Here is a 19,657-nt window from a genome sequence, read left to right as displayed (position 1 = left end):
CCTCTGCCTCCCGAGTGCTGGGATTAAAGGCATGCACCACCACGCCCGGCTTGTGTGTCATTTTTTAATATTCTATCTATGTTTTTAATTTATAAAAGGTTATTTATTTTACAAATTAATAATCCTTTATTTTAAACAAAAAAAGGTGGAGAACCCCTGTAATCATCAGAAAGAGTCCAGTGACTTTTAGAGACAAGTTTACCTGGTCATTTGATGTCTATAGCAGGGAAACTTTTACACTATGGAAAAAACACATTCTCTCCAATATTCCAACCGCCATGACAGTAATTCATTGATACTAAATAAGGTTTTATATAGAAACCAAGTCTTAACTTTTAAAAAATACACATAGTAAGAATAGTCATTTGAGACAAATATTTAATCCCACGGGGAAATTGTTAATGATACAGTTACAAACTAATTCAGTTTCAAATGTACCTGTGGAGCTAAAGAGGTGCCTTGGTGATTAAGAGTACTTTCTGCTCTTACAGAGGACCTAGGTTCAATTCCCAGCAACCATATGTGGTCTACAACCATCTATGACTCCAGCTCTAGGTGATCTGAGTACCAAACATACATGTAGTACACATACACACATGTAAGCAAAACACATATACACACAGAATAAAGGAAGTCTAAAAAGAACTTAAATAATAAAATGTACTTATATTCATAGCTAAAAGACTGACAAAAAGCAGGGGCTGGAGAGATGGCTCAGCAGTTAAGAACACTGATTGCTCTTCCAGAGGTCCTGAGTTCAATTCCCAGTAACCACATGGTGGCTTACAACCATCTGTAATGAGATCTGATGCCCTCTTCTGGCGTATCTGAAGACAGCTACAGTGTACTCATATACATAAAAAAATAAATCTTTAAAAATAAATAAATAAAATATAAATAAATAATCTTTAAAAAGAAGACCGACAAAAAGTACTATAAAATATGGGCATAAAATGTGTGTGAGAGCCGGGCGTGGTGGCGCATGCCTTTAATCCCAGCACTCGGGAGGCAGAGGCAGGTGGATCTTTGAGTTCGAGGACAGCCTGGTCTACAAAGTGAGTTCCAGGACAGCCAGGGCTATACAGAGAAACCCTTTCTTGAAAAACCAAAAAAAAAAAGTGTGTGAGATAAAAGCTATCTCTCAGTGGTAGAATTATGAATGATTTATGCTTTCTGATTTTTCTATAATGTAGTACTCATATATCAGACAAAAGTAATATTAAATATGGAGAAGACCACTACTCAGTGCCACAGGGCTGGGTGAGCAGAGCCTGCCTGAGAGGACCCAGACCCCCAGAGCCCCTGGGTACCATTAAAATGAGCAGATCAGTGGTGGAGAGATGGAAGAGAAAGAGAAGCAGATATACAATGAAAAGAAGCAAAACTGGAGGCTCAGTGTTAGTGAAGACCAACCCAATGGGGAGATGCCACATAAGGCCACGGTGAGGTCCTGGCCTGTGCTGCCGTGGAGGGTCATGTCTAGGTCCATGGCCCCACAGTAGACAGGGACTATTACCACTAAAGGCCATGCAGAGGTCAGAGAGCAGTGCAGTGCTAGCCCCATCCCTCACTTGGGCAGTACAGGAGAGCTGGCCCTGACAGTGTGAGCATGGGAGAGCTGTCAGGCTGACTAACTCAGCTATGACCCAGGCCCAGATCCAAGGCTTTGAGCTGGCCCAGCCCAACACCTACCCCATCTACGAACTGCTAGAGCTTGTGAAGGGGCCGGTCCTCCAGAACCAAACTTGCAGGTTCTTCATGACACAGGGCAACAACAGGATACCCCAAAGGAGTCCCACTGAGGGTCCAGTACTGATAGCGTAGCAGAAGCCAGAGGCCTCAAACCAGACCAATGACTCACTGCCATGAACATTTGCAAAAACAGATGTCTGGGCAAAAGAGTGTACTGTGAGACACACCATGACACAGCACAGCTTCCACAGCGAGGTGTTTTGTTCGTTCATTTGTTTTCTTTTGTGGAGAGGATACTAGGGCAGAGGGTGGATATAGAGACAGAGAGATGAATAGGATTCAGGTGCATGATGTGAAATCAACAAAAGAATCAATAAAAAGTTAAAAAACTAAACTAGTAAGGGCCACTTATCTTCCTGGCACTCTTCTTATCACCCCAGGCACATGTGGTTTATGACTTGGGTAAGTACCCCTCTGCTACACTGGTTGAAAGTTAACTCTTCAAGGCACAAAGCTGGTGCCCTGCATACATCTTCGTGTCCCAGACTTACCCCACAAGTGAAAAGGGTGTCTTCTGCAGGACGGTAGCTCTGGTAGCCGCGGACTTAGCATGCTCTAGCTTCACTGCAGCTTGAGCCAGAGGCTGAGACAAAACATTGCTGACCTGCAACTAGAAAGTCAAAACAAAACAGAACACAAGTGAATAGAACAAAGGCCACGGGAGTGGAAATTTGGTCTCTGGGGCAGTTTATCTACAGGAAGCCAGCTCTGCACAACGAGCACCTTTCTTCTGGAATGTGCACTGGTGTTGGCCTGCTGCCTACCAGAGACCAAATATAAGGGCAGACTAGATGACAGGATGCTTGCTACAGCTAGGGATGAGCCTACCGATGACCCTCCCCAGCCATCAGAGGAGGACACTAGAGAACAAAGTGTGCATGTGAGTGTGGCTGGCCCCAATCCTTTATTTTCACAGTACGGGACCTTGTATGTTCCAGGCAAGAGCTTTACCACTGAGCTACATCCCAAGACTCTAAGTTGCCCAGGTTGGTCCTGAGACATCACTCCATGGTGGAGGCAAGCTTTGAACTTGGGCTCCTCCCATCTGCGCTTCCCAAGATTGCAGGCCTGTCTCGCTAGCTTTATAGCTGCAGTTCCACTTTACCTAACAGGGCGTGTCCTGCTCTGGAGCATGGGTACTCCTTCCTAAGTCTGATAAGAGCTGAGGTGACACTGTGTACCACTCTACTCAGCCCAGTGTTCCTTGTGCTTGAACCCCTGCCCTGTCAACTCTACTATAGTATCCTAAAACAACCCCACTGCCCCAAAAGGAAGGAGGATCAGCGATTAATTTATTTACTGGGTTTCTGCCTATATGCCTACCTATGTGCATGTGTGCATGCATGTGCACATACCTATCCACATGTATCTGGAGGCCTTAGAAGGACACTGATCCTCCTGTATTATTCTCCAGATTATTCCCTTGAGACGGGGGTCTCACTTTGAACCTAGATCTTGCCATTTTTCAGCTAGCGAGCCTCAGTGACAGTCCTGTCTTCCATGCTGCTCCCCATAGCTGGTGCTTGGGTTATTGGTACACATGATCACACCTGAGTTTCAATCAGGGTCTCACTGTGTAGCCCTGGCTGTCCTTCAACTCAGAAAGCTGCCTGCCTCTGTCTTCCGAGTGCTGGGATTATAGATATGCACCAGCATCATCTGGCAACACCGGGCTTTTTACTTGGGTGTTGGGAATCTGAACTTAGAGCCTCATGCTTGCCCAGTAAGCACAGTAAGTGTACTTACAGAGTAAGTACCCTCGTGAATATAGCAATTATTCTTACCCAATGAGCCATTTCTCTAGTCTCAGTACCTAGCATTTTTGCAAATCTAGTATATGCTGAATCCTAGGCGTCTCACAAACTGTTGAAGGCAGACAGTATAATCCTTAATTTATAGATAAAGATACTGAGAGTGCAAGTCTTAAGAGGTTAAGGACTGCCAAAGGCCACATGGGCAAGTAAGGGTCAGGATTCAACATACTAGTGTTGGATGGACATGTGTGTATCCAGTTTCAAAGCCAGCATTCTTCCCACCGTCTTCTCTAAATCCCATATGAACTCACAGAACTATGTTAAAGGGGTTATTTCTCAGTCTACTCTTACATTGGGAAGACACAAGTTGTACCAAGGGAGACAGACAACTTTGAAATATGGGGAACCTTAGCAGGTTAGCAAAATCAAACTCATAGGACAGATGGGACTGCCTGTGTGGAACCCAACACCAACACAAACAAAATGGCAACTCTAGCAGAGATCTGAGCTTATCAGGGGTCAACAAAACCCAGCAGCAAATGCTTCATTTGAGATGAAAACTTCTAGAAGCTAGAAGGGAATATCTGCTCCCCGGAGACCAGAGTTCCAGGTGGCTGTGAGCTGCCAGGCTGGTGCTGGAAAAGACACTCCAGTCCTCTGCAAGAGCAGCAGTGCTCTTAACTACTGAACCATCTCTCCAACCCCACTTCTTTTTAATAGCTTTCAAAGCATTTGTGTCTAGCTCCCCATGCATATTTATTGGTATATCCTCATGGGGGCTACAAGTTGCCGTATACCACATCTCAAAGTCTAGCTCTAGAAAAAGCATGAGAATGGCAGGGGGTCATACCCTCAGGATAGCCTGTTCTTGAGTGTCAGAAGCAGAGCCCTCGGGCACAACCACCACTGGCACGTGGTAGCGATTCTGGGACAATGCAGCAGCAGCAGAGGCCACACTGAAGGCTTCTGAGAGGGACTCAAAGTTCTTCTTGCTGAAGATTGTGTTCATGAGCTGGATAACCTGATCCTGAGAGCAAAGGGAAGCAAGGCTCAGATTCTGTGTGGGCGTTAGAGGACCTCCCCACCCCCACCCCAGTCCTTGTGTGTCAGTAAACCCAACATTAACCAAATGAGGAATTAACGGGGACTAAACCCAAATTGAAACTAAAATCTGAGCTTGATAGTTTTTATATCACCTTCTATTATAAACAGAAATTCATCCATTTATTTGTTAGTCCTGTAACGACTGGTTAATATACAAATGCGAACTACCCCAGGGAACTACTGAGCTATGGAAGCAGAGGCTCAAGTTCACGGAACACTAACCAGCCGTTAAACCGTGAGAGCTGCTCTATACAAACATTACCTCAAGTCACCACAGACTGACAGCCGTCAATGCTCTCTAAATAAGGAAACTGAGGCTAGCACATGCTAAGTTAGAATACAGAAGGGAGGGAAGGATGAGGAAAGGCAAGAAAAAATTTGTTTGTCCCAGAACTCTGCCACAAAAGTTCTGTTCTCCCCTAATTGCCAAAATCCTCTCAGCTAGACTGTCTTTCTTCCTAACCTCTCTTTGAGCAATGCACGGGGCTAAGTCTGCATTCATAAGGGCACATTTTATGGTCAAAGTGTGTACTAGAAAGAAACTAAAATTATGCTCTCCACTAAGAACCTGGAGGCTGCATAAAGGAGAAAAATGAAAAGCAATTTTAAAGCAAGTGGCCCTAAAAGGCGTGATTATAATCTGGAGGCTGCTTGCTCGGGAGGAAACATTTTCTACTTCAATCAGTTTTGTTTTTTAAAATCTACCATCTAACAAAGAGCTCCCTTCATCCTGACAGCCCAATTCACAGTCGACATGAAATAATTTTCTGTAATTGTACCAATTACATTTTTCTATCAGGAGGCTGTTGACATGTTAAAATGGGTGACTGTTCACCAGAATTGTTATGTCAAAAGCAGTGACAGCAAAATGACTCTAGCCAAATACCTGGTTAGTAACAGCTTGGGAATAAACAAGAAACAGTTTAAGTTGTATGTGTAGAGTCGGCAGTCCATCTGTCTCAAAGGATACAGAAAACCCCCAAATGACTTATACCAGAAGACTCTGCACTCCTCAGTGTTCACGCTGACAGGAATGAAAAGAAAGCCTGAGGTTTCTAGTACTCCCTCCCACACTTAGGAAGAAGGAAGGGACACAGTAAGAATGCAAAGATGCGAACAAAGCAGCAGCAAGTTAATTCTAGTGACCCAAGAGAGATGTTACCTGCTGGGTATAGAAAGACATTTGCATAATGTGGTAAAGTAATGTAAATCTTAGCTTTAAATTCAAAGCTTTCCTCTAAAACTTTAAGTAACAAAACTTGTATTTTAAGTACTTGAGACCAAAGGTTGGTTACCTCACACACAGGGGACAGAGAGCTTTTACTTAAAAAATATATATCACAAATATTCTAACTAAAATCATTTAGGTTATCAAGCTCTTAAAAATAAGCAAGCAAACAAACAAACAAAAAAACCCCACACACAATTTTTAGCAGTATCTGGAAGACACACAAGCTTCTCATGGAAATAGCGTGAAGAACTCCATCTACCAGATAAGATTATCTGACTTAGCTCCTAATGAGGATGAAGGGAAGAAGGAAGAAGAGGCAATTCTGAGTCCAGGGCATGAAAGGAAATGGAAAAGCATTCAAGAGACAGCAGGAAGGGCTGGGCTGGGCTGTCAGGAGGAGAGAAGAGAGCAAACCTGGGTGATGCACTTGACTCTGTCCTTACTAATGATATGCAAATGCCTCACATAAACAGGTGTGACAGTTTATTTACATGGGGTCACACTGACTGGCAGCTTCAGTATAGGCATCAATACCCTCTACTTCTCAGTCTTTAAAACCTAACTAAATCCTGCATACCCACACCCTGAGGTGTGGCCGCAACACTTCTCTGGAAAGAGCTGCTCCTAGCAAATAAACTCAGCAGCGCCTATGAGCTCCATGCTCGACCATCTTCAGACACACACCTCCTTCATGGACGGTTCGGTCCCCACGTGGTCCATGAGCTTGTAGGTGGCAGCAACAAACAGTGCCGTGAGCTCCAGTCCTTCCTCAAACTGCAGATACACACCCCCTAGTTCATCCAGCCGAGCAACAAGGTCCTGTCACAAAAAAACAGAGGCATGTTGGGACACAGAGGTCATAGAAATGAGATACAAAAAGAACCATGACCCCAGACAGCTGGCCTTTCTTAACGGTCTCACGGAGCCTAAAGACCACCTAGGCCACTTAGTATTTTCTACAACCATAAATAAATGAAAAGCACTGGGGCAGACCGGCAGTCTCTGGCTGCTTTGGCAGCATGCCTCCCCTAGCCCCCGTCACTCCTGACAAACCCTAAGGGCCAGGGCACTGAAGCAGCCACTGGTTTGAGGAGAACAGTGATCCCAGCTGCAAACCTGCCAGAAAGCATGGCATGCACACGGAGCCATAGCCATGCACCTCCATAGTGCTGCTCCCCAGTCCATGGCGCTCCCTGAGGAACAGAGTGAAGCAGCTACCGTGCCTGTGAAGCACACAGCAATGACACTGGCAGAACTGCCTGCCACCACTGGCTATCCAGCTCTTGAGGGTGGCCATATCCTGGGTACAGGACTGAGCAATAGTCAGAAGTGAGAACCAGGTATGGTAGCACACACCTAAAATCCTAGCACTCAGAAAGTGAGGCGGGAAGATGCCAGCCTTAAGACCAGTAAGTGTTACATAAAGAGACTGTCTCAACCCCAAAATACCCACCAACAGTGGCCACTTAGCAGGCAGCTAGTGGCTCTTTTAACCTTGCAGGTTCTCACAACCAGCAAACAGGGAAACCGAGGCTCAGAGCATCAAATACCTTACCTCCAATTACAAAGCAGTAACTGGCAGAGAAAAGCATTTGAGTTTTAGATTTACTGGTTCCATAACCTGTGGCCAATATTTGTCTAACAAATATTCCCTAGGATATATAGCTTAAATACAAAGAACAAAAGCATACTGGGCTCAATAGCCATGAATGTAAACGATGCACAGCTGGCTGTAAGAAACCAGTCACATCTACTTGCAAGCAAAGCCAGGAGCTCAGAGGCTCATCTGGACAAACAGATTCATACCTCAATCTCCTCTACAATGTTCCTCAGGTCAGCCTGCTGGGAGAGGTGGGACGCTGTCTGCAGAGCCTGGACCGTTCTGGAAGGTAAAGAGTAGAACACTGGGACTAAGATTTAATGCATAGGAAGGCATTCTCCTGTTTTGTAAACGAATTATGCTAGCCTGAAACTGCTTGTCAGTCGTCTGTCTATCTTATTCAAGGCTAAAGAAACACGCTTGTAAATTGTTGGGCAGACGCTGGAGCAAGTTTCCTAAGACTAAGGCACACAAGGGAGAGATCTGGTGCTTAAGTTCCCTCCTGCGCTCCCAGCATCCTGACGCAAGGGCTGCAAGTGCAGGACAGAAAGGGCACAGATTTAGTCTTTACCTAGTCTTATTTTCTTCTAACATGTATTTAGTGTTCTCTGTATGAGAATACATGTATAATACATACTTAATTCTTATGAGCAATGACTCTATACTATCTACATGTATCAGTATTTACTCAACTTTTAGAACTTCATTGTTGTATTTTCGGAGGTGGCCTCAAACTTGCTGACGATGACCTTGAATTCCTGGTCCCCCTGCCTCTACTTCCTGAGTCCTGGGATCACAGATGGACACCATTACCTGGTTTATGTAGCACTGGGAATTCAATCCAGGACCTCAAGCATGCTGTGGAAGCACTCTACCCACTGCAGTCCTCCAACAGTGTCCTATCAACCAAGCTGTGTACCGAGCTCCTTACTCTCCAAAATTCAAAAGAAACTGAATTCAGAGCTCTTACTAAAGTCATAACGTCCAGCCACCATCCCTGTTCACGGAAGAACATTTCCCTGAGTTCCAAATAGAGCAGGACTCTCCTTGGAACTAAGGAGCTTAAGCAGTTCCTCTCCATGGTGTCCACCTCAGCCATCACCCAGCAACACAATTCTACACACTTGTTTGTTCTTGATAGTCTTGTAAATGGAGTCGCATAGTAGTCATCTCGTTGGGATAGTGCTGAGCACCAGTTTCTAGCTCTGGGGCATCCCAAGCAAGCATCCTACCACTGGGACAGAGCCCCTACTATGTGACCTTTTATCTTTGGCTTTTGAGGATCATCCATACTGTAGCACATATCACTTCATTGTTATTGTAGTTTTTTGATTTCCGAGACAGGGTTTCTCTGTGTAGCCCTGGCTGTCCTGGAACTCACTCTGTAGACCAGGCTGGCCTCAAACTCAGAAATCTGCTTGTCTCTGCCTCCCAAGTTCTGGGATTAAAGGCGTGCGCCACCATTGCCTGGTTCATTCTTCGTTTTTTACTCACATATTTTTATTAAGAGGACATTCTAGGGGCTAGAGAGACGGTTCAACAGTTAAGAGCACTGACTGTTCTTCTAGAGGTTCTGAGTTCAATTCCCAGTGGCTCATAACTGTCTGTAATGGGATCTGACGCCCTCTTCTGATGTACATCAACAGTGACTGTGTACTCACACACATACAATCAAACCTAGAAGAAGAAGAAGAAGAAGAAGAAGAAGAAGAGGAAGAGGAAGAGGAGGAGGAAGAAGAGGAGGAACATTTTTTAAAAAGTATTATTCTATAAGAAAAACATTTTGTTGGGTATGTTGGTACACTAATCTTTAATCACAGCCCTCAAGAGGCAGAGGCAGGTTGATGTCTGTGAGTTCAAGGCCATCCTGGGCTATATATCGAGGTCCAGGACAGCTAGGACTATATACTGTCTCCAAAAAAAAAAGAAAAAAAAAGTTGTCCCCTGACTTCTACATGTGTGTCACAGGGCGCATTCCTCTCCCTCTCCACACACACGTACACACACACACATACACACACACCCCTAAATAACAATAACAAGAAAACATTTTAAGTTGGAATGTGGCTATACTCATGTCATTTTTTAATTAGTTATTTTTTTCTGCATGCATGTAAAATGTGGGCAGCTGAGGCCCCCTGGTGGTCAAACGGTCTGCAACTTCAGCATTGATGCCTGAGCCCATGTGTTTTTAAGTGTCAGGGAATGTAGAGCAAGAATCTGTCTTCTTGTGTTGAGAGCAAAACAATTTAGATTCCCACCATGGAAAGCTAATTCTATTAAGATGACAAGTCAGAAAACAGGAGAGTCACAATGTAAGGAGAGAAGCCCCCTGAGAGCTCAGCCGCTCCTACAGGGCCTTTTGGGTTGGTTTCTATGGTACTGGATGGTACTGGGTCTTGCAAACTAAGTGTTTTACCGTTGATCACCATTTCCAGTCCCTAATCCCAATGTTCTGAAAGGAGGAGTTGGTACCATCAACCTGTTAAATAACTATGAACAAAAGCAACTTGGGGGGGGGGAGGTTTATCTGGCTTATACTTCATCATAATTCATCATCAAAGGAGATCAGGGCAGGAACTCAAAACAGGCCAAGAACCCAAAGGAACAAAGTGAGTTCTAGGAGAGCAAGGGCTACACAGAGAAACCCTGTCTTGCAAAACCAACAGTAACAAACAAACAAACAAACAAACACACACACACACACACACACACACATGGACTGCTCCTGAGGGACAACGCCTCGATTCACCTCTGCTCTCCATATCCATGCCCTCAAAGAGCATCTGACACACACAAGCATGCGCTCTCTCACGTGGGGTAAGTCCTTTTATCACCTATGCCTTTTGATCTGACACACAAAGCATGCGCTCTTTCGTGTGGGGTAAGTCCTTTTATCACCTATGCCTTTTGCAGAGGCAGTCAGATCTGCAGAATATATTATCCCCTGAGAACCCACCATGTGCCCACAATAGATGCTGCTTCTCACAGCACCCAAGAAGCCAGTAAGAGCCTGTTCTCCACAGAACCCTAGTGCCAACACTGCAGCAAACCTGGCCTAACCTCACCACAAACTGCATGCAGCTCACAGCTCTCACTGTCCTTGCTCCAGCCTCCACTGTCTATGTGGGATGGTGGGCTTACACTGCCTCAGTCCTTGCCCTCTGCCGGAACAGCTTATAAACAGAAATGTCTATGTGAGTTCCACAAGGTCAAGGACTGGACCTTGCTGCCTTAATTCAACTGCCAGTCCCTGGGACTGTGAGGATGGCTCAGTTGGTCCGTGTCTGCCATGCAGGCGTGGGGAGTTCAGACTCCGAGCACCCATGGAAAAGATGGAGAAGGCAGTGTGTCTGTCTGTAACCCCAGCACTAGCAGGAGGACCCCTGGAGCTCATTAGTCAGCCTGGAGCTCATTAGCCAGCTTGTCTCAAAAAACAAGGTAGAATGCACATGCCTGTAATTCCAGCACTTGGGAGGCAGAGGCAGGTAGATCTCTGTGAGTTCAAGGTCAGCTGGGACTGCACAGGGAGTTCTAGGATAGCCAGGTATACATAGTGAAACCCTGCCTAAAATTAAAAAAACAAAACAAAACCCAAGGTGGAAAGTGACTGAGGAAGATACCTGCTGCTAACCTCTGGCCTCCACTTGCAAATACACCCCCAGCCCCTTGACCCCCTACCCCACAATCACAACAGTGTCTGCCACATCTAGCAGAGCACCTGGCTCACAGCAGATGTCTAGAAATGTGCACTGCAGAAATGAATAAGCATTCTCAGGTCAGTAACCAACACAAACAAACCTCAAAAAGTCTTCAAAGCGACAACTTACGCCAGCACAGTCTCTTCCTTGCCGAGGCGAGCAGTAAGGGCACCCAGGGCTTCATTGGATGCCAAGGGAAGCCCAAACCCGCTGAGTGCTGCAACTGCATGGTAGATCTGGGCAATGGGGGAGTCTTCACTCACTGCTGCCAGCAGGAGCTCTTTGGTCTCATTTGAAACAGATATCTAGGAAAGGAATGGCGGACACGGAGTTAGAAGAGGTTCCAGCAGTTTGTGAAAGGCATATCGACCGTGGTAAGAACACAGCTACCAAGGCTATGTCCACACAGCACCCAGAGTCAAGTGTTCATAACATCAACACCACCTCTGCTCTGAGTGGTTTTTTGTCAACTTGACACAAGCTATAGAGTTACCTGGGAAGACAGAACCCCAACTGAGGAAATGCCTCACTGGCCTATATCTATAGTCAAGTCCATAGACCATTTTCTTGATTACAAATTGATGTGGGAGGGCCCAGCCCTTGTGGGTGGTGCCTCCTCTGGGTCCTGGGGTATATGAGAGAGCAGGCTGAGCAAGCCATGAGGAACAAGCAGGTGAACATCTATCCTCTACTGCCTCTTCTCCAGTTCCAGCCTTGAGTTCCTGCACTGACTACTCTCGATGATGAACTGTGACGTGGAAGTGTAAGCCAAATAACCCTCCCCAGCCCCTCCCACTCCAAGGTCCTTTGGGTCATCACAGCAGCAGAGACCTCCCAAAGGATAACAACACGCTGCTTGTCCACTAAAAGTCATCTACATCGACTGAATGATTGAGAATCTGAGGTGAGGATGCACTGAATGTTTTTAAAGGTTAAAGAAGGGAAAGACAACCTCAAAGCTTTCCATAAGAGAGAGGAAAAAGTGATCTAAAAGCTATTACAGTGAACACTTAAAGGGAAATACTTTCTTATAGGACTAAAATTATGCAGATGGAATTCTATCCCACACGAACAATTTGTTATTTTTAAAAATTACATTAACAAACCTGACATTATGTCCCTTTTAAAAATGCTCTTTACTGCAAACAAACAAACAAATGGTAGTGTAGGAACCTGGGCTCACCTCACAGCCTGAGAGGACCTGGCTGGACTGGGCTGCATAGAAGAGAGAATCCACGTTGCTGGGATCAAGGTTGGACTTGATGAAGGTACACGCTTTCTAAACAAGGGAGAAATTCAAGGATGAGTGGTAACGTAATGCAGTAACTAGGAAAAGCGAAAGTGTAGGGTGCTAAATGAAACCCTAAACCTTCTAGGAGACTTAAAGTGTGGACTGTCCTAGATTTAGTTCTTTTCAATAGTTACTTTTTTAAAAAATTTATTTGTTTACTTATGTATTTATTATATGTAAGTACACTGTCGCTGTCTTCAGACACACCAGAAGAGGGCATCAGATCTCATTACGGGTGGTTGTGAGCCACCATGTGGTTGCTGGGATTTGAACTTCGGACCTTCGGAAGAGCAGTCGGGTGCTCTTACCCACTGAGCCATCTCACCAGCCCCTCAATAGTTACTTTCTATAGGGCACTATTACCCCAAACTACTGACTTCACACAAGAAACAAGGCTGAAGTGGGTAGAAACCACTTAACAAATGTCCTGCTCTGGCCACCACCTGTGCTGGGTGTCACAGTGCTCTTCCATTCGATGAGCATAAGGCTCCCCAAGCAGCATCATTATCTCCTTTAGCAGAAAAAGGAGCTGAGATAAGTGGCCCGTGGAAGATGGCAGAGTTGTGTCCCCTGATGCCAAGTTTCCCAGTGTCATGGCTCTGAAGCCATGTGAGACAAGTGACTTTAAAGGCATCTCTTCTTCCAGCACGGTGAGGCCCAAGTATCACCGTGCATCTAACCACCCAAACCAGAGCCGGGAATTGTGGCTGCCTCTTCCCGCCCCTGCAGCCACCCAGCCTGCTTCCTTTCCACTGAACCCTGGCTCATCACTGCCTAGATTAGGTCTGTGTCATCTCTCACCTCATTGTTACAGCCCTCTTTCAACTGCTTCCAGGCATGCAATCTATTCTGTACAAGGGACCCATGCTGCTTTATTATTAAAGCCCCCATGGTTCCCATCACCCCCAGAGAAGATCCAAAGTTGCCAGCGCAGCGCACAATGTCTGAGTGGCATATCAGCAGCAGGGCAGAACCTTAGTCTCCTATACTTCCCAGTTGAACAACTTTCCTGTCCTTGGATTACCCACCCCCTCTAATTTCCTTGTCTCTCCTGTCTGCCAAGTGAGGTCCTCCCTTCACCACTGTTCACATGCACCTGTCCCCTGTGGCTTTTGATGATATTCATCACACGATAAGACACAGCCCACCCTTGCCCTATGTTTCCCAAAGAACTTGCCACAGGTCATCAGTGCTGGCTGCCAGAGAACATTGTTTCCATCACAGTAAGGGAGCACAAAACAAAATCCAACCACTTCTGTTCCACTGAACTACAAGGGAGACAAGTCACACTGCTAAGCACTTTGGATCAGACAGTATAAAACAGTTGCCAGGCATGGCAGCACATACCATTAATCCCAGTATAAAACAGTTGCCAGGCATGGCAGCACACACCATTAATCCCAGTATCAGAACACAAAGACAAGCTATGTACCCGAGACCAGCTTGGTCTACAGAGTGAGTTCCAGGACAGCCAGAGCTCTGTAGAGACTCTGTCTCAAAACAAAACACAAACTCTAAAATCTCAGCTATTTAAGATTTTATGGCCAACCCAGCTAAAAGTGGGTGCTTCTGGCACTTTTGGGGTACTGCTCAGAGACAGAATGCTTGCCTAGCTTGCTCAAGTACTAGAATTTGATGCTTAAATCACAGAAAAGAAAAAGTAGGGCCCTCTGGGAAATGGACTAGGGAGCAGGAGTTGGCAAACCAGGACACTGCCTGCTGCCTTCCCCCAACAGCTAAGCTACACTATGTTGTGTCTCACTGCAAGCCTGGGTCACTCAAACCAAAACAAATCCTCTAAAAAATGTTAGGAACAAAACTTAAGATCCTCAAAACAAATGTGTTTCAACTTTAGTGCAGTCTGGAAGAACCAGAGGGGAAAGGAAAGAAATAGAATACTTCAACTGCTATAAACTGGGATCTAAAGAAGGAAACACTACATACAACCAAGACGCTAACAAGTGTTCTGCTGCCCTCTGCTGCTTTGAAAATGAAAAGACAGCACCAGGCCCCCACAGGTAAGGTACCTCTTCCCACTTCAAATGTGTCAGGGTGTTCTGAGTGCTTCTTGGGGGATTTCTAGTTTCATCCACAAACAACCCTACACACAGACACTTCTACTGTCTTACGTTCATAGAGAAGACAAGATCCAGAGAAGCAAAGCAGGGCAACCACAGTCATTCCTAAGTGGGAGAGCTCAGCTTCTGAGCCAGGCAGCCCGGCTGCACCCTCCACTAAGAGGCTGCTAAAATCATCTGCTCTGGACCTACTCTCATGTTACAGGGACAATCAATGTTCATGGTCTCAAAGTTTTTGATGCCTGACAGCACTAACAGCAGTGGGCAGGAGTAGGGAAACTTCCTAACACCTGCTCAGGACGCTCAGTGAGGGCCCCCTCTCCGGTCCAGGGCTGAGGCTTCAGCTGGCTCTTCTAGGGAATATGCAGCTCTGACTGTAGCTGCTCTCCACATTCCAGACATCTACCTTACCGAGGTAAGGAGGCTGAGAACCACTCTACACATCCGGTATCTGCACACCCCAGCTCTTTGTGTCCTTTGTTAAAACCCCAAGGACCCCAACATCCTCTTGAGCAAAGAACCCCTGTGCTTTCTTCTACCTTTCTTCTTCCAGCCTCCAACCTAACCGGGTACCATGCCCTACATGGCTCTTACCTGCCCACCTTCTCCCTCACCTCCTTCCACATCAAGTCCAGACCCTCTTGCCTTCTCTCAGACCTCACACTATGTAGGCATATCCTTTGCCACTCAGCCCCGTTTCTGTACACACTTTCTACTGCACTTTCCATTATCTCTGCTCCAGCTGCCCTAGACACCAACTCCTAGCCAACACTTCAAGTACTAGTGAGCCCACAATTTATAGAGGCTCCATTACCTCATCAATTTAATTTCTCTCTCTCAACTGATAACCCATAATGCATTCAAAAAGTTCAAGTCTTATTTTAAACACACTCATTCATCCTTGTCTTTTGACCTGTCTTCTCTCTTCCCACACAGTCCCAGCTCAATTCACACCTTCAGCCCTAATCAATGTCACCTCAAACTCACAATATCAGCAAAGGGCATCTTTAGAGGAAGGTGTGCCTCAAACCCAAATCTGACAATTCACAATCGTTTCTGTCCTTGGCAGAAACCATTCATCCATTTAGTGAGCATTCTGGTCTTACTAAAATTTGACATCAATCTAACATTCCAACTTCCTTTGCTACACTTGACAATACCAAACCTCTGTTGCTGCCACTGCTCTACTGCATGTCCCTCAAGTCGTCAACTCTCTCCTCAGAGACCTACACACACTCTGAGGAAGCAAGGCTGCATTGAAGCATTGTTATAGCACACCACAAACTGTCTAGCACATGTGCTAGACATTGTCTGAACTTGTCTGAATAAATTATGAACAGGACAAAAATATGCCTCAATATTAAGAATAACTACAGCTACCCTGTGTGTGTGTGTGTGTGTGTGTATGTGTGTCAGAGAGAGAGAGAGAGAGAGAGAGAGAGAGAGAGAGAGAGTGAGTGCTCTGTGGCAATAACTGATTTCACTTTATACTCCCAATGGATTAGTAGAGCAGGCTACTTTCCCTCCTTTCACAGTAAAGTTCAGGACTGACTGACGCCTGTGATCTTACTTTCAGGCTAAAATAATTCACTTTAAGGAGTCACAGACCATGAGGAAAAGTCTGCTTCCTTAATATAGTGACACACAAGAAGAAAGCACTGGGCAGAAACAAGGGATGACTGACTATAAAGGGGAAATCTGAATAAGCTGAATCCTAGTCTGCAGGGATTAGCAAATGTTTCCTATAAAGGGCCAATTGGTATTTCAGGACTTGGAGCTAGAGAGTCTAGAAGCTACTCAGTGTACTGTTAAGTGCAGAAGCAGAAGTAGATATGTATACAAATGGGTGTAGTTGTATTTCAATAAATCCTCATTTACAAAAACAAGCTTCGACACAGATGTGACCATTGAAACCAGTTTGTCACCGCTCTACATTCAGATCCACTAGCAGACATTTGCAATTAACCTCATCTAGGTCTTGTTTCCTCCTCTGTTATAAGGAAATGTTTCTAACAATACAGACACATGAAGATAACTCAAAAGAACACGCCCATACAAAGCTCTCAACAAATAATACTGATTACTGATTCCAGTCCAGGATACAGTATATTAAGCCAATAAGAACCGTGTGGTTTTCCCCTCTCTTTCCTTCCCTCTCTCTATTCACTCTCCTCTTTCTCTCTACCTCTCTACCCCCGCCTCCCTCCCTCCCTTCCCCCCTCTCTCCCTCCCTCCCTCCCTCTTCTCCCCCCAGCCCCCCAGGCATTGTCATGAATTGAAAGATGCTGGCTGGGATTCCCAGTTCTGGCCATGATAGAATTAACTTTACCCCTTGCATTAGTAACTGCAAAACTAAGCAAAATTGAGACACTAGATAATCGAGAGTACCCACTGTGATACCCACCATCCCACTTTGACACAGGGCTTCTTCACATAGCCCCTGCTGGCCTGGAACTCACTGTGTAGGCCAGGCTGGCCTTAACTCAAGAGATCTTCCCATCCCTGCTTCCCAAGTGCTGGGATTACAGAGGTACACCACCTCACCCAACCACACTATGTATGGCTCTTGAGCAAGAAGAAAGTACAATAAATGATGGGCATTTTCGTAGAAACACAGTGTAATAAAGATCTGTTATCTGTGATGCAGAGAATATCTCAAAGCACACTCTGTCAAACCAAGGATGCAGACCATGACGAGCAGCAGGGATGAAGATCAGTGAGACACTCGGACAGCAAAGGCTCCTGCTGCAAAGCCTGGCGACCTTTGTCACAGACAACCTGCAGGAGTTGGCTTCCTTCCTCCACCATGGGAGTCCTGGGCACTGAACACACTAAGGCCATCAGATTTGGCAGCAGGTACCTTAATTCATTAAGTCATTTTGCCACACAAATGGGTGTCTTTTAAATCTTAATTTATAGTAACTTATCATAGAAATCTAAGTAATCATAGAAAACTAGCCAGGCATGGTGGTGCATGCCTTTAATCCCAGCACTCAGGAGGCAGAGGCAGGCGGATCTCTGAGTTCAAGGCCAGCCTGGTTTACAAAGTGAGTTCCAGGACAGCTAGGGCTATACAGAGAAACCTGTCTCGAAAAACAAACAAACAAAAAACCAAAAATAAAATAAAAATAAAAAAAATAGAAAACTAAGAAATGGGCTGGAGAGATGGCTCAGCAGTTAAGAGCACTCTTTTAGAAGACCTAAGTTCAATTCCCAGCAACCACATGGTGGCTCACAACCATCTGTAATGGGATCTGATACCCTCTTCCGGCTTGTAGGTACATCCAGATAGAGCACATACATAAAATAAATAAATATTAGGAAAAAAAAAAAAGGGAAAAAATATCTTTAAAAAAAAGGAAAGAAAAAGAAGACTAAGAAATACTCAGGAACAATGTTTTAGCCTAACTGTCCATGATTCTGTGATGAATACACAAACCCTTAGCTGTTCCTAAGCCCAGAAAACATTTCAACTGCAATGAATTCTGTTTACTAAAAGCAAAATATGTCCAAATTGCCCATTAACACCATTACTGTTGCTGATTAATGCGTGTGAGCCCTCCACCTTGAGCTCCCTATAGGTGGTTAGCCATGCACCTAGCACTTTTCTAGCACATGTTGTAGAGCTGGGGAGATGGCTCAGTGGTTAAGATGGCTGCTCTTGCAGAGAGCCAGGGTTCAGTTCCAAGGCCCCAAACAGCCTCACAATCATCTGTAACTTGTTTCAGGAGATCTGTTGCCCTCTCCTGGGCTCTTGGGCACAAAGCACACGTGGTACACATACATGCAGGCAAAATACTCTTACACGTAAAATAAATAAATCTGAAATCATTTAGAAGTACGCAAACCAAATCCATGTTGCACTGTGCAGTTTCACTGAGTTTTGGAAGTTTCTAAAGGCTCTTGCTGGCTCTCCTCTCCCCAAGAAACACCCGCATGCCCCTATATCCATCAAACTGACAGAAATATGTTACATTAGCCCAGCTGCCTTGACACCAGCAAGAGTTTGCTTTAAAGTGTTCAAGCCTAACACAGCCCGGAGACTGTGGGTCTCCTGAAACACTGAACAGGGGAAAGGCGCTTTACTCTCACCTTGACATCTGGCACCTGTACCCCAAGGCTGCTGAGTCCCACGATGGAGTAGAAGGCAGACTCCAAATCTGTGAAGGGGCGGTCCAGTGAGGCCTTCAGCCTTTCCACATCCTGTTTGGTGAGGTAGTGGGTGGGGGTCAGAGCCTGGATGCTGGCAGTGATTGTCAGGGCCAACAGGAAGACAGCGCTGGAACCTGAGGGAAACAAGTATTAAGTACACACCATACCACTCCTAGTCACAATCCCAACAATGACATCTCAGGGTTTGGAGCCCAACCATGTGGGGAAGGGTGGAGAACACAGGCTTAGCCTCTAGAGGGGAGAGATAACCCCCCACCTTCAGCCACCAGGACAGTCTTTCATGCAAGCCCCAGGAATCTGAAGAGCAAGACCACACCATTCCCATTCTAAACTCCCCAGGACAGAACGAACCCTAAATCCTCATTTTGTCTCCTCAGCCTCACGCCTTCTTCTCCCACCCCAACACTGACACTTTCCCCCATTCCAACTCCGCATCACCTATCCTTTCAGGTTTCAGCCTAAGCGGCTTTAAGAAGCTTTTCCAGGGGGCGCTGAAGGAATGGCTCAGAGGAGAAGAGCACTTACTGCTCTTCCAGAGGACTGGAGTTCAGTTCCCAGCACCGACAAGGTGGCTCACAACTAGCTGGGACTCCAAATCTAAGTGATCTGATGCCCTCCTCTATCCTCCAAGGGCATTAGGCGCACACGCGGTACACCTTCACTCACATTAAAGTAGAAATGAATTTTAAAAAAAAGTTTCCCCTGAATTCGATGAGTGTACAATGAAGAACCTAGCCTCTGTGCTACACAGGAACCACAGCCAAGTTGTTCGGTTACTGTCCCAGCTTCCTCAGGCACAAAGCAGATGACAACAGTGCCATCCCTGGGCCTGTTATAAGTTAGGGTAGAGATTTTAGACTAATGACCAGGACATACCAAGCTCTATATGAAGTCTCAGCTGGTGCTTCAATTACTGTGGGCGACACTGTAGCCACTCAGCACACTCTATGCTGAACCTAATGGCACCTTCCAC

The 19,657-nt window shown here is 45.6% G+C and overlaps 1 protein-coding gene across 2 annotated transcripts in view; it reads right to left on the bottom strand.

The window, feature by feature from the left end:
- Positions 1-19,657, bottom strand: part of Rpn2 (ribophorin II) — a 47,680-nt gene that overhangs the window by 24,246 nt on the left and 3,777 nt on the right. For both annotated transcript variants that reach the window (XM_021156957.2, XM_021156958.2), the window contains exons 2-8: positions 18,604-18,797; positions 12,326-12,421; positions 11,272-11,447; positions 7,648-7,723; positions 6,526-6,660; positions 4,357-4,533; positions 2,244-2,362 (exon numbers count right to left, since the gene is read on the bottom strand). In XM_021156957.2, coding sequence (XP_021012616.1) covers positions 2,244-2,362; positions 4,357-4,533; positions 6,526-6,660; positions 7,648-7,723; positions 11,272-11,447; positions 12,326-12,421; positions 18,604-18,797 — 973 coding nt within the window. The remainder of the gene's footprint in view (positions 1-2,243; positions 2,363-4,356; positions 4,534-6,525; positions 6,661-7,647; positions 7,724-11,271; positions 11,448-12,325; positions 12,422-18,603; positions 18,798-19,657) is intronic.

This window comes from Mus caroli, chromosome 2 (genome assembly GCF_900094665.2).
Source record: "Mus caroli chromosome 2, CAROLI_EIJ_v1.1, whole genome shotgun sequence".
NCBI classification, from domain to species: Eukaryota; Metazoa; Chordata; class Mammalia; order Rodentia; family Muridae; genus Mus; species Mus caroli.
Note: the sequence above shows the minus strand (reverse complement) of the source record. Positions and strands in the feature narration are given on the sequence as shown.